The sequence below is a fragment of the Meles meles genome, chromosome 13 (assembly GCF_922984935.1).
Source record: "Meles meles chromosome 13, mMelMel3.1 paternal haplotype, whole genome shotgun sequence".
NCBI classification, from domain to species: Eukaryota; Metazoa; Chordata; class Mammalia; order Carnivora; family Mustelidae; genus Meles; species Meles meles.
This window is the reverse complement of record NC_060078.1, coordinates 30,425,722-30,439,222: the sequence shown is the minus strand read 5'-3', so window position 1 is coordinate 30,439,222 and position 13,501 is coordinate 30,425,722. Positions and strand designations below refer to the sequence as shown.

Sequence of the window (13,501 nt, the reverse complement as noted above, 5' to 3'; positions counted from 1 at the left end):
ACCTGCCAATTTTCCCAGACGGCGGGCTCTCTCTCAATAGTCACACCCTTCCACCCAGCAGCCCCTCTCCACGGGAATCTATGAGGGACTCCTTCCAGGGGCTCAGACACCAGAGCTTAGGGGGCAGGTTCCCGGAGACAGGAGCCCACGGGGGCCGATCAGAAGGGAGCAGGGACCCACCTGGCTTCCGCTGCCGTGCACGATGTTCTCCGGGGTGTCATAAATCTCGGACTCCATGTGAACATTCTGGTTTTGCTCATGATTCACTTGCACCCTCAGAATTCGAAAGGAAGACCCGCCAAGATCCAGGGCAATGAAATCTCCCTTTTCTGTTTAGGGAGACAACAGGGATCACGTCAGGGTCACATGTGACGGGAAGGCCCCACTCTCTGCCTGCCTCTTGACAGGGTCCAGCTGGCCTGCCTCCCCCCCTGCAAATCTCACCCAACCACTGCCTACCTGGAAAACAGGCCAGGGAAACCTCCCCAGCCTGGCACGCGCAGGCCAGCTCCAAGCAGGGGAAGGCGAGGGCCAAATTCCATTCAGAGGCCCACCGGGCTTTCTCTAAGGCCCAACCCCTCCCCCCAGACAGCACCATTAGCCATAAAATAAAAAGAGCATTTCAACTCCGAGAACACCCCATACCTGAGGTCGGTCCCATGCCTTGAGTTCCTAACACACCCCCACTCACTCCCCGTGGGAAGAGGGAGAAGGGGTTAAATTGTGGTAAAATCTACATAACAAAATTCACCACTGGAACCATCTTTAAGCAGTGATAAGTACAATGTTGTGCCTGCATCACCACCACAATCCATCTCCAGAACTTTTCCCTAGAAAACTCTGGAACCATTCCCTGCTCCTCCCCTAGCCCCTGGTCACTGCCTCTTGCCTGGCTGTCACCACAGATGTGCCTCATCAGGATGGCTGATTCCAGGAGTGGAATCACACAATACTTGGCCTTGTGTGTCTGGCTTCCCTCACTTTGCGTAATGTCTCAAAGTTCATTTTGTAGCCCGTGTCAGTGTCCTGCTTCCTGAAGGTGGCTGGTAGAACCCACTGTATGTTGTGACCTCACTGCCTATCCATCCAGACACCTGCCGGGGAACACCTGTGTTGCCTCTACCCAGGGAAGGCTTGTAACGGAAGTCTCTCTCGGTCACGGAGGAGGAACTGGCCTGACGTGGTTGCAGCCCTCAGGTCTGATGTGGGAACTGACGGAGGCCTGCCTCAGTGGGACTCGGATGATGGCACCGTACGCAACCCAGGGCCACCAGATGGCAGCAAGGAAGGCGGCCGTGGGAAGGGTCCCAAACCATCAAGCCACCATCTAACATTCCTTACCCTCTTTCTCATTGGTAATTCTCACAAGCTTCCAGAAACATGGCGAAAATTTGTGAATTTTACTACTGATGTGACATCCTCAACTGACCCAGTGGGTATCGGGCCAGAGGTGACAGCCCCCCCCCCCCCCCGCCACCCAGAGCCCTGATAGTCCCCAAAGTCCCCAGAATCCTACAGCAGCATAGACATAAGTCTGCTTGGGATCTCATCTTCCTAGGGAAGCATCCTTAACATTGTTTCTCGATAATGGCATCATTGAGATCTAAAGCACCAGACAAGTCACCCACTTGAAGTTCCACAGTCTGTCGCATCGTCCGTGATGCCACCAGGGCCACAGACCAGTTTTAGAGTGCTTTCATCACCTCCAAAAAGAAGTCCTGGATTTTTTAACTGTCTCCCTCTCAAGCAAGCACCCTCTTCCCCCACTGCTCTAAGCAACCATTAATCTGTTCTCCGTCTCCACAGCTGTGTCCATTCTGGACCGTCTGTCTGAGTGGCATCACACAGCATGTGGCCGCCCGTGGCCAGCGTCCTGGTGTAGCACGGGTCAGTACGTCATCTCCATATGGCCAAATAATAGCACACTGCATTTACCCATTTGTCTGCGGATGGAATATCTGGGTGGTTTCTACCTCTGGCTGTCACGAGTAACACCGCAATGGATATTTCTGCACAAGTTCATGTGTGCCTTGTTTTTATTTCTCTCGGGTACATACCTACAAATAGGACTGCTATCTAGTGGTAACTCACACTGAACTTTCTGAGGAACCGCCATCGGTGTCTGAGCAGCCATCCCATTGTGCATCCCACCTGTGATACGAAAAGGTTCCAATATTCCACATCCTCACTTCTCATCACCATCTTACTTTAGTTTGGTTCGCATTTCTCTGGCTAATGACAATGAGCACCTTTTCATGTGTCTCTTGGAACCTCCCTGGTGGTCTAGTGGTTAGGATTCGGCGCTCTCTCTCTCATGTGTCTCTTGGCCGTTTTTTTACCTTCCTTGGCAAAATGTCTATTCAGATTCCCAGGTTGTTTTAAAAATTGGGTTGTCTTTGGAGAGCTGAGTTGTAGGAGTCCTTCACGTTCTAGACCTAAGTCCCTATCAGATATAGGACTTGTAAATATTTTCTCTTGTTCTGCGGATTGGCTTTTCGCTTTCTTGATGGTGACTTTTAAAGCATGGAAGTGTTCCATTTTGATGAAGTACAATGTATCCGTTGTTTTCCCTTGTTGTCTGTGCCTTTGGGGCCATATCTTAGAGGCCATTGCCAAATCCAGGGTCACAGAGATCCTCGCCTACATTTCCTGCCAGGAGTTTTATAGTTTTAGCTCTTACATGTCAGTATTTGATCCTTTCTGAGTTGATTTTTCTTTATGGTGTGAGGTAGGGGGTCCAACCTATTTCGTTTATGGGTAGATATCCAGTTATCCCAGCACATTCGCTGTAAGACGGCTCTTTCCTTCATTGAACAGTCCTGGCACCTTTGTCAAAAATCAAGTGACCATACAGGTACGGGTTTCTGAACTCTCAATTCTCCCTGCCTCCCCCAATTTTGATATATAATTGATACCCTGAACTCTCAATTCTGATCCACGGCCATCCTTATGCCAGTACCACAGTGTCTCGATTAATGTTACTTTGTAGTAAAATTTTAAACGAGGAAGTGAAAGCGTTCTAACTTTGTTCTTCTTTTTCAAGATTGTTTTGGTGTTTCTGGGTCTCTTGAGCTTTCTTCTTCTCAATTTTTAAGGTAATGGTTAGGAAGGAAAAAAAAAAAAGCCTCTCTTTTGTAAATCTTGTATTTGATTCCACCAACTTGTCAGCTCTGACACACCGCTCTATTTCTGGAACTCCGAATGGTGTTTAATATACGGTAAGAGTTTAACAAATACTTCAACTCAGGAGGGTGGTAAGGAATCAATGAACAAACTAAAGAATTCTCTGAGTGAATTTTCCCCATTCTTAACCTCGCTCTCAAGTTCCTTGAGGGAAAAAACCACAACCTGGGCTTGTTTGCATCTTACCCATGGCACCTAGGAAAAATCAGCAAATGCTCAGCGGATGCTTGGCCACAGGGGCTGGTGACCCAATCATTTACTCACTCAAAGTAGCCCTGCTCATTGGTCATTAAGCACAGAGCAGTGACATTGCTGGTCGGTTGGCTTCTTAACTTTGTTGAGAAATCATTCAGATAGCATACAACTCATTCATCTTATTTTTTTAAGGTTCTTATTTTTTCCAGTTTGTTATAATTCATCCATTTTAGTGTAGAACCCAGTGGTTTTCTAGTGTATTTACAGAGTTGCAAACCATCACCACTATCTAATTTTAGGACGTTTTCGGCATCCCAGATAGACACTCTGTACCCATGAGCCGTCACTCCCCACTTCCTGGCAACCCCTCTCATCCACCAACAATCACAAATCTACTATGTGTCTCTCTAGATCTTCCTAGTCTGGACATTTCATGTCAATGGACGCATACAAGAGCTAGTCTATTGTGGATGGCTTCTTTCGCCTTCTATAGCTGATGTTTTCAAGCTTTGTATATGTGGTGGCATGTATCAGTACCGCATCCATTTCTGGGACCAAATTATATCCCATTGTATGAATATTACAACATGATGCCACCATTGCTTCTACAGTCCAAAGGAAACAGACCAAGGGAGAATGCCAAGAAGCAGGTGTCACAGATCAGTATGAAACTCTGACCCTGACTTTGTGGGGTGTTTAAATCTATTTAGAGGGCTTTTTTGTTCATTTGGGTTTTTTTTTTTAAGATTTTATTTTTAAGTAATCTCTACACCCAGTGTAGGGCTCGAACTCAAAGCCCCGAAATCAAGAGTCGCATGCTCTGACTGGGCCCACCAGGCACCATGGTTTAGAGTTTTCTTAGGGTTCCCATCAGAACCCTAATCCCCATGGTGCTCAGTTAAAAAACTGAATTTGGTATAAGGTTGCTTCTCCTCTCAGGAAGACGAATTACTAGAATATTAAAAGCATTTATTTTACCATCAACTAACATTCACGGAGTCTCCATGCATTCCAGCTGTTAAGTCCTTCAGATGCATCATTTTATTTTTAACTCCCTCGACCCTATGTGGTAGGTACTACTATGATCCCCATTTTACAGGTGAGCAAGTAAAGGCTGGGAGGGGTCACAACCTAAGTGGCAGAGCCAGAATGTGAACCCAAAGCTCTGAGTCATTACGACAACATTTCGACGATTCCAACTGCCTGCCAGACAGACATCATGGACACGGGCCCCCAGGGGTCGCCGTGGACTGAGACTCCGGCACCACCAGAATGGCCACCTTTCTGGGGTTCCTCAACATCAGCGACTCCTCGCGGCTTTTGGGTTTGTTCTGCCTCGTTCTCCAGTGAAGACAACGCACACTCAGTGCGGTCACCAATTCCAAACCACTTGCACAGATGAACGAGCACAAAGGCAAACACTGTGCTAACATGAAATTATGGGTACTTTTTGCTTTGTTTCAACATTTTTTATTGCTTTAACGTTTAAATAAGCATTTATTTATTTCCTGTTATACACTGACTTTACATCGTAACTTAAAAAAAAAAAAATAGCATGACCCATTTTTCGGTTGCTAGCCTGGTCCAAAGTCTCATTTCCAGTTGAATCAATGGTCTTAAGTGAAAGCAGCTTCTTATGTTCAGGGGCCAGGTGTCTGCGGGGGGAGCTCGCGGTTAGTGGGGTCAGTGCCAAGTCAGATCAGGTGAGAGCTTTCAGGTCCTGCTGCAGGAAGGAGTCAGGTTTCAGGCAGCACCTCCACAGGACCCAGACCTGAAGTTTTTCAAGCAGGAAAAGTGCAAATGACCTCAGCTACCAATAACCAGAAGACTCTGGCCTTTGGGTACATGGGGCTGGGCCCCACTTCCACAACCCTGCAAAGACCAGTGCTCCATGCCAGCCTCCCGCTGTGGTTTGTCCGCTCCAGCTCTCCCCTGCTCTTCTCAACAAGCACAGGTCAACAGGACCCCAAGAAGTTCGAGTCAGACATGGCAACCAGAAAAGGTGACCTTGAGATGTCAGGAAAACACTAAACACTGGATACTCCCCACACCTGGAAGTGGGAGTTGACCATTTGAGGAGAGTCTTTCCCAGAAAGCAGTTTACATGGGATCAGGGTCAAGCCCAGCACGTTCCCAGTCCCTCCCTGAGCAGTGGCCCTGGTTCCAGGGCATGTTTGTGACTGCCCAGGGAAATGGCACCTCCTTCTGTAAATCACATTTGCAGCTTGGGAGATGGGGAACAAATATCAACTCATCTTCCTGGTTTCCGGAGAAGGAAGCTCAACCAATCCAGCTGAATGACCTGCTCCTGGTCACACCTATAGTGGCGCCAGAGCCCCTCCCTTTTCTTAGTCACCCACAGTATTTGCAAACATTGTGATGCTCATTATCTTCTAGGGGTCAGTGGCTTATCTTCCTCAGCTGGATGATAAGCAACTTGAAGGTGAGGACAACCATAACACGCTTACTTCCTCCCCCTCCACCCTCACTCCCCAAGGCTCACCCACGGCAGGGAATCAGTGTTGGCTGCTAGTTTGAAAGAACTGTCTGGGTCAAATGTACGTCTGTCCGGTCCTAGTGTCTGCCATGGCAAGAAATACCAAGGAATGACGTCTGGTAAGGGGAACAAGATTTCCAGGGAACTTTGGTGGCTGTCTAGCCTCTCTTTAGGTAACTGTCCTCCCCATTTTTCATCTGAGGATGGGGGTAAGCTGAGCCCCTGCTCCCGCTCCGGGGGGACCAACGTGTCATCCAGCAGCATCCAGTCTCCCACCTTGGCCATCATGATTGGCTCAGGATGGGCACATGACCTGAGTCAGCCAGCCAATCATCACCCTCTCCAAGACCATGGCTGGGATCACTAGCTCTGAGGCAGGCGAGGGCTAGAGCTGCCAGAGCCATCTTTGTCTGCCACCCTAAGGAAGAGGCAGCCAGCACCCAGGCAGCCAGCACCCAGACTGCAAGAAGGGACAGGCGAGTCTCGGAATACCGAAGCCAACTTACAACTAGATTTCCCAGTTACATGAACCTAAAATGTTGCTCTGTTTGCTCATACAAATTTGAGTTCAGTTTCTTTCAGCTACCACCAGAAGGCTCCTGAGCCCCATACTCTTTATTAGGGAAGGAATCCCCAAACGCCTACTTGCGCTCCATAACAAAGGGCATCTATTGGATCTCAGGTTGGTTCCCCATTAGCGCTTCGGTGTCCCATCCCCCCACAGCAGAGGAGGAGAGGAGCCTCCAGATCACAGCTCTGGTGCCTCTGCCGAGGGGGGACAGGAGTGAGACAGCCTGCCTCTGCTGTCCCCTTTTTTCTGCCTTCTCCCCGAACAGCATCACGGAGAGGCCAGTGAATTCTGAAAAATTCTGAATCTTTTTTGTCCAGGTCTAGACCTACACATTTAGGCCTGATGGTGGGGCTCCTGTGACTGGCTGCATCGGCTGGGAAGGGCCCTCCCGGAAAATTCTCACGAGTTGGTTGTTAGATGACACCAGCGTTAAGGAGGACAAGGACCCACTAGAACTCTCACGGTGGTTGGCAGCTTCCAAAAAACTTTTTGTTTGATCCTCTTGCAGCCTTCTGAGGCAGGGAAGGCAGGGTCCGATAACCCATTTTACAGGTGAGGAAATGGAGGCATAGGGAAGTTAAGGGACACCTCCAAGGTCAGACAGATAATAAGGAGTAGAGCCGGAGATTAATCCAGTGTTCTGGGTTGGTTTGTTTTTTTTTCCCCCCCTTTTAGTTCAAGTTCAGCCTCTTTTTAGAGCACTGGGCTTCCCTCCAACTACCTCTTCAAAACTTTGGCCTCAACCTTCCTTCCTGCCCCTGCTGCCTCCTACTTACAACTTCTTCCCACATTGCCCATTTCCACTGAAGCCAGGAGAACCGCTCTTCCAGACAAGGCTCATTAAACAAAGCATCTGAAGGGCCTCTGGCGGCTTTCCACTTTATGATGACCACCATTATTCCCAGCAAATAATGGAAAACAAACACAGGGACAGATGTCTCTCTCAAGTCCAGGTCTGCACCGGACGGAATACAGGGCAAACAGAAAGCCCGCCTTCAGGAAATGACTACCTTTGCCCTGTTGGATGAATTGATTCTGTATGTGAAATGCAAAGGCTCTCCCTGCATGTCTGCAACCCAGCTACTCAGATGACAGTCCTACACCTTCATCAGAAACCCAACCAGAATCCGAGACACGCAGGTTTCACCGGTGGAGAGACAATCCAATCACCTTCCCAGATCCGGAAACAGAGACAGAGAAAGGGAAGTGACCAGTCCAATTGCCATGGGAAGAGACGGTATTTTCTTTTCCCTGACCAATCTGGGGCCCCCAAAATTAACTGAACACACTGCAAATCAAATATTTTCCAACTTATCCTTTGGGTAAAATGTGTGCTTAGAACCATAAGGCAGAAACAGTGAAATATTCAACTCAATTTACCCTCAAAAACCTTGCCACCTAACTGGTATTTCCAATATCCTTACTGAGAAATGAGAAGAGAAAAAAGGGGAGGTTCATGAATGAGCCCCAGAACGAGCGCTTCTGAGGGAAGCAAGACATGGAGGGCCAGCTGTCCCCAGAGACTTGCAGCTCTGAAAAGGGACCTTCTGTTTAGCCAAGTCACCAAAGAAAAATGACTTCAATATCTTCCTTCTTTTATTTATTATTCATACCTTCCCTACTCCAAAAAGGATATGCAGCAGCTAAAAGCCACTTTAGGGTTTTAAAAAAAAAAATTAACGTATAGATTACTGAAGAGCAATTTAAAGAAAAACCACTGCCCATAAAAGATGTCCAAAGGGGGGGGGGTAATAAAAATGTGCTGATACATTTCCCAAAAATCAGTAGTTTTAAAACTCTGAGGCCAGTTCCCTGGGGTCAAGGTCAGCAGCAAAGGAAAGGAAAGGTTTGTTTTTCCCTTTGACTCCAAAGTCACCCCGCCCTTAGCAGGTGGGGGCATCTCTCCACCGAGCTGAGTCCAATTTATCCCTCAGTGGTTTGGGATTACCACTAATTCTGTCGCTGACTAATTATACAGTTAAAGCAGTGATTAACATTTAAAAAGGGAACGGCATCATGGTTTACTATCAAGGAGGTCTGCATTCTGACTACTCCAGGGGACTTCCTGGTTGTTGGTTGGTAAGGGGGTGCAGGCCACAAAGGGACAGGGAGGGGACTGGGGGCAGGTATGCCAGGCCTTCGAGTCAGTGTCAATGCCTGTGTGGGGCTGTAGGGTCCGTTCCAAATGGAGGGTGGACCCCAGGGCAGAGGAACTGAGTCCAACCGTGAATATTAGGAACAGCTATGGGGAGCAAGGCCGTAGGGTGTGTTAGGTTGCACTGTGACACACCCTGCCCACCCCAGAAAAAGATATACTGAAGCCCTAACCCTTGGGACTCGGAAACGTGACCTTATTTGGAAACAAGGTCTTTGCAGACGTAATCAGGTTAAGATGAGCCCTGAGTGTGGGGCCTAATCTGATTAGTATCCCCATAAGAGGGAAATGCCCTGCAATGACAAGGGCAGAGACTGAAGACATGCCGCTAGCAGGCCAAGGGCTGCCCACCACCACCGGAAGCCAGGAGGCGCTGGGAGGCAGGGGTAGGGCTGGGTGGGGTGAGACAGGGAAGGGCGCTGAGAGCCAACAGACAGACCCAGGCTGCACAGGAGGGGGGTCCTATTACTGCCGAGAGCTTTGATTTCGTCGCCTGTCAATATCACTCTTCGATCCTCAGAGGCCCTAAGTACCTGGCCCGTCCATACTGGGGAACAGAGGCTCAAAGGGAGGCCTGAGGCTCCAGGGAGGCTGTGGGCTTCCTTTACCGCACCTGTCATCACGCTTAGAACACGGCTGACGGTCAGACGCGTTATTTTACACAACACGAAGAAAGAGCGAACACCAGCCGTTATCGTTTTACGGTGAAAGGACAGCACAGTGCACTACAGACTCCAGGGCCATTCGAACTATAAAGTGCCCCAAAATAGATGGAATGTGTAGGAAAAGAGCAAAGGTTACGGGAAAAGGCAGGTACACCAGGTTCAACAGATTTCTTTTCTGCGGGACAGCTCAGGGCCTACCGTGTCTTGGCACATGTTATGAAAGTCTGAGGGAGGGCTGCAGAGGGTTTTCCCCCAGGGAGTCTGAATGCTGGGCCTTATTTTGAAAAATAGCCAATGGGGGTCAATGTCTAGATGACTCGTATAGCTGGATCACACTTAGAGACCCTCAGCTCTGCGAATGGTTTCTGGAAGGGGAAAGGAAGGTACCCCCAACTGACATACGGTCCTGGCATAGACATATGGTCCTTGGACACGTTAGCCCTGGGCCAGTCCCACAGGATCAGGTGCCCCACGGGCATCAGGTATCCCTCTGCGCTCCCCCCCAGCCAAGCCAGAGTGGGGGCCCTCCAGGGGCTGCCCACGCCATTACTTCCCCCCTTCCCCTTCTCTTAGCCAGAAGCAGGCACAGCCATGCATCTCCGACAGAACTCCCCTCACCCTGGAAAGGCGCACTACTCCTAGATGCGGGACCACCCAGAGCTGGGAAAAAACAGGAGTGAACCACAAAGCCAGAGACGTCAGGACAAAACCCCGGGCACACCACAGCCCCATCACTCCAGGGACCAGAATTTCTTGGGTGATTATTACAAAGTTAAAATGGCTGGTAACCACGACCTCAAAGAACACAAAAGGAGGGAAGTGGAACAGATTTCCAACAGTCAAGAAGCAGGGAGATATGAACGCCAAACCCCACCTGCGCCACAGAGCCAACAGAGCACACGGCCTCCGTCAGCATCCAGATCTCATCCGGGGCTTCTAGACAGCCCCGCACACAGGGCAGGACCAGAGGACTCCTCCCCGCACCCTACCCCACCCCTGGCCCCAGCTCCCCCGCCGCAAACTCCTAGCTGCAGGTCAGCCGGACAGAACAGCTACCTTCATGTCCCATCTGTAACATTTCGTTAGATGGGACTTGAATCTCCCCTCTGAGTCCAATACCCAGCTGGCCCCTGGGATTGCTACTTATCTGAAGGGAGGTCTTGGGGACCTGATGAACTCATTTGTTCTGGAGTTTTTCATGTTCTACAGACATAAGAGCAATACACACTGCATCTATAAGGTTGGGACACATGATCTTTCCCTGTCATTAGCCATTAGACAGTCGGTCCAATGAAGGCAGATCAGCCTTATCCAACTGTGGTATCTCCGATGCCTGGCACATGGTTGAGCAGGCATATATTGGATGGATGGATGAATGGATGGATGGATGGACGGACGGATGGATGGACGGACGGATGGATGGGAGAACAGATGGATGAATGAATGGGTGGAGGAGTGAGGAAATAAATGAACAAATGAAAAGATAGTAGACAGGATGTTTTCACAGAGAATTCAGCTCTCGGAGCCCAATCTCTGGGTGAGAGACTCACCTGAACCATCGGGAATGGACCTTACAAACGTCGGCAACATCTTGACTGTGGCTGTTGGATTAAAATCCCTGGAGAGGCCATTCTTCATCTCCTTCTTGAAACGAGTCATGATATCTATCAGAGTTTCATCGGAGAGCCGCATGGCATAGAGATACTTGTCAATCTGGGGAAGGGATAAGAAGGAAGGCAAGTGAGGTGAAGCCTGAAGGAGGTCATTTCAGCTTGAGCCTGGCTGGGGAGGGACAGAGCAAGGGCAAGGTGCCCGCCATCCAGCTCCCACAAGTTCTGACACACCACACGACGGGATGGGCAGTCACACACATGCCATCAGCCATGTCCCTCAGAGCAGTCTTGCAAATGGTCCGAGCCCCATTTCTTTCTGCAAAATGAACCAGGTAGCTCCAGTCCTTTCTGACCCTTGAGTGCTCCACGGAAGTTGCCCTTCGATCCCCAAGCACGCACCAGAGGTGCCCTAAGCCTACCCATGACTCCCTTCCGCTGTGAGAAGGGGCCGGCTCAGCCGCAGACGGACGACAGTGTCACAGAGGGGGTGCCAGAGCCAACCACGCGGGCTTCCACTCCCAGCACCATCATTTCACAGCTGTGTGAATTTAAGCTTCCTCACTGAGAAACGGACAGGATAAACAGGACCTAACTCACAGAGCTGGGAGTTTTAAGATCAGTTGAGACGGAGAAGCACTTAGAACACAGAAGTGCTCAAGAAACATGAGGCGTCGATGTTAACGTGAGACAGTGGTGCTGGGGGGATCCTTGGGCACGATTTCTAGGTAGGCAGAAATAGTGGCCAAAGGGCTGGAATCCTTCAGAACATGGGGTGGCAGGCCCAAGAGCAGGGAGACCTGAACCCCACCGTCCCCAGAAGGTATGGGGACAGCCCCTAGGATCCCCCACACAGGGGCCGGGGCCGACATGCCCACACTCCCAAGTCATCCCAAGTACTGACCCAATCTGCTGCTCTTCCTGGGCTCCCCATTCTCCTCAGGGTTCCAAGGCTTCTAACTGCCAGACCCTTCGGACTGTCGCTGGCTAATTTTCATTCATAGTATGTTCCCATTTACTCTCTCCTAAAGTACTTATTGGGCACCTCCTGTGTACCCAGGCTCTAAGCCCTCTTGTCTCACCACTCATTCTTTTTGCTTCTCAGAAAGCCCCGACAGCCACGTGCCTGGACTTCTCATTCCTCTTTCCTGAGCCTCCTCGGTCACTCACCAGAATGGTTTTCCATCTTCAACCTCACTCCCCTCCATCCCATCTGGTACCCCACTGCCATGGTCTCCTCGGTAACGTCAACCCCGCTCATTCTTTCCCTTGCTCAAAGCCTTGCATGTCTTCCATCTCTGAGGCGCCAACCCTCTCCAGGTGTGGCTTCGAGCTCTCTGAACTCTGGCCCAAACACCTTGACTATTCCTGGTGGGTCCCCGGGCTTTCACACCGAAAAGTTCTTCCTTCTCCTCCCAGCTCTCCAGATCTCCCCTCCCCTTCCAGGTTCAGATCAAACCTCCCCTTCTCCTGCGGGTGTCGGAGCTCCTCAGGCTGGAGAGGACCCCTCCCTGAGCACTGATCTCTCTGCATGGGAGAGCCTGGATCACAGCTTTCTGCCCCAGTCCCCTATTCCAGTGTTTGCTCCATTCACCTTGACCCCCTCCCCCGCCCAGTGCCCTGCACGCAGTCTTGCACACGGAAGGCTCCCGGTGGATGGAGAGAGAGATTTATGACCCGATGAGGTTGCAAAGACCTTGATGCTTATTTGCTTCTGAGAATGGCAACTCAGGCTCACTTGGCAGGGTGGCTGGAAATGTCCTGACTCAAGGACACAGAGTCCCCAGCCCTAAGTCTTTTCTGCATATTTTGAGCTGGGGCACCCTTCTTCTCACTCTGGCCTCCATGCCTCGTGCTCCCCCAAGCCCTGCCTGTCTCCTGTCTCTCAAACCATCAGCCCATTGGCAGGAGTCCCCCAGTGTCCTCTGTGGCCAGAGAAAAGCCTGCCCCACCCCCAAGCTCTCCTTCCACAACCACCTTTCCCTTTCCCCCTGTAATAAAGCCCTGCAGAGAAGAGCAATCAGAAACCACCAAGAGCTCAAGTAGAAATTGTCAGAATCACGGCCCCAGGAGAAGACACACTCCGCTCTATTCTACCCCCAAGGCTGGAACCAGACGAGCAGAACTTGCTGCCATGGTGCCCACAGTCTGGCGGGGGGGAGGCAGTCACGAAACAAGGGTGTGTGAGCAGCGCCAGGAGCGGGAGTCTACTGAGAAGGCTTCCCGGAGGCGTGATGTCAGAGTGTGCATCCAGGCACAGTCAAGAGCATGTGTGAAGGCCGATGGCGAGGTTGGGGGGGGAGCAGTTTGTGCAAGGAACAGAAAGAAATTCAATATGGATCGAGCACAGTGTAAAAAGTGAGGTAATTAAAAAGACCGAGAGGATGGGGCGCCTGGATGGCTCAGTGGGTTAAAGCCTCTGCCTTCGGCTCAGGTCATGATCCCAAGGTCCTAGGATCGAGCCCCACAGCGGGCTCTCTGCTCAGCAGGGAGCCTGCCTCCCCATCTGCCTACTTATGATCTCTGTCAAATAAATAAATAAAATCTTTAAAAAAAAAAAAAAAAAGACCAAGAGACTAAATTGTGTAGGATCTTATAACGCAGGTTAACAAATTTAGACTTGAT

At 50.2% G+C, this 13,501-nt stretch overlaps 1 protein-coding gene across 1 annotated transcript in view; it reads right to left on the bottom strand.

The window, feature by feature from the left end:
* HK1 (hexokinase 1) overlaps nucleotides 1-13,501 on the bottom strand; it is a 60,777-nt gene that overhangs the window by 31,502 nt on the left and 15,774 nt on the right. Inside the window, exons 2-3 of the mRNA XM_046026755.1 lie at nucleotides 10,817-10,979; nucleotides 181-329 (exon numbers count right to left, since the gene is read on the bottom strand). Of these exons, the coding sequence (XP_045882711.1) occupies nucleotides 181-329; nucleotides 10,817-10,979 (312 nt within the window). The remainder of the gene's footprint in view (nucleotides 1-180; nucleotides 330-10,816; nucleotides 10,980-13,501) is intronic.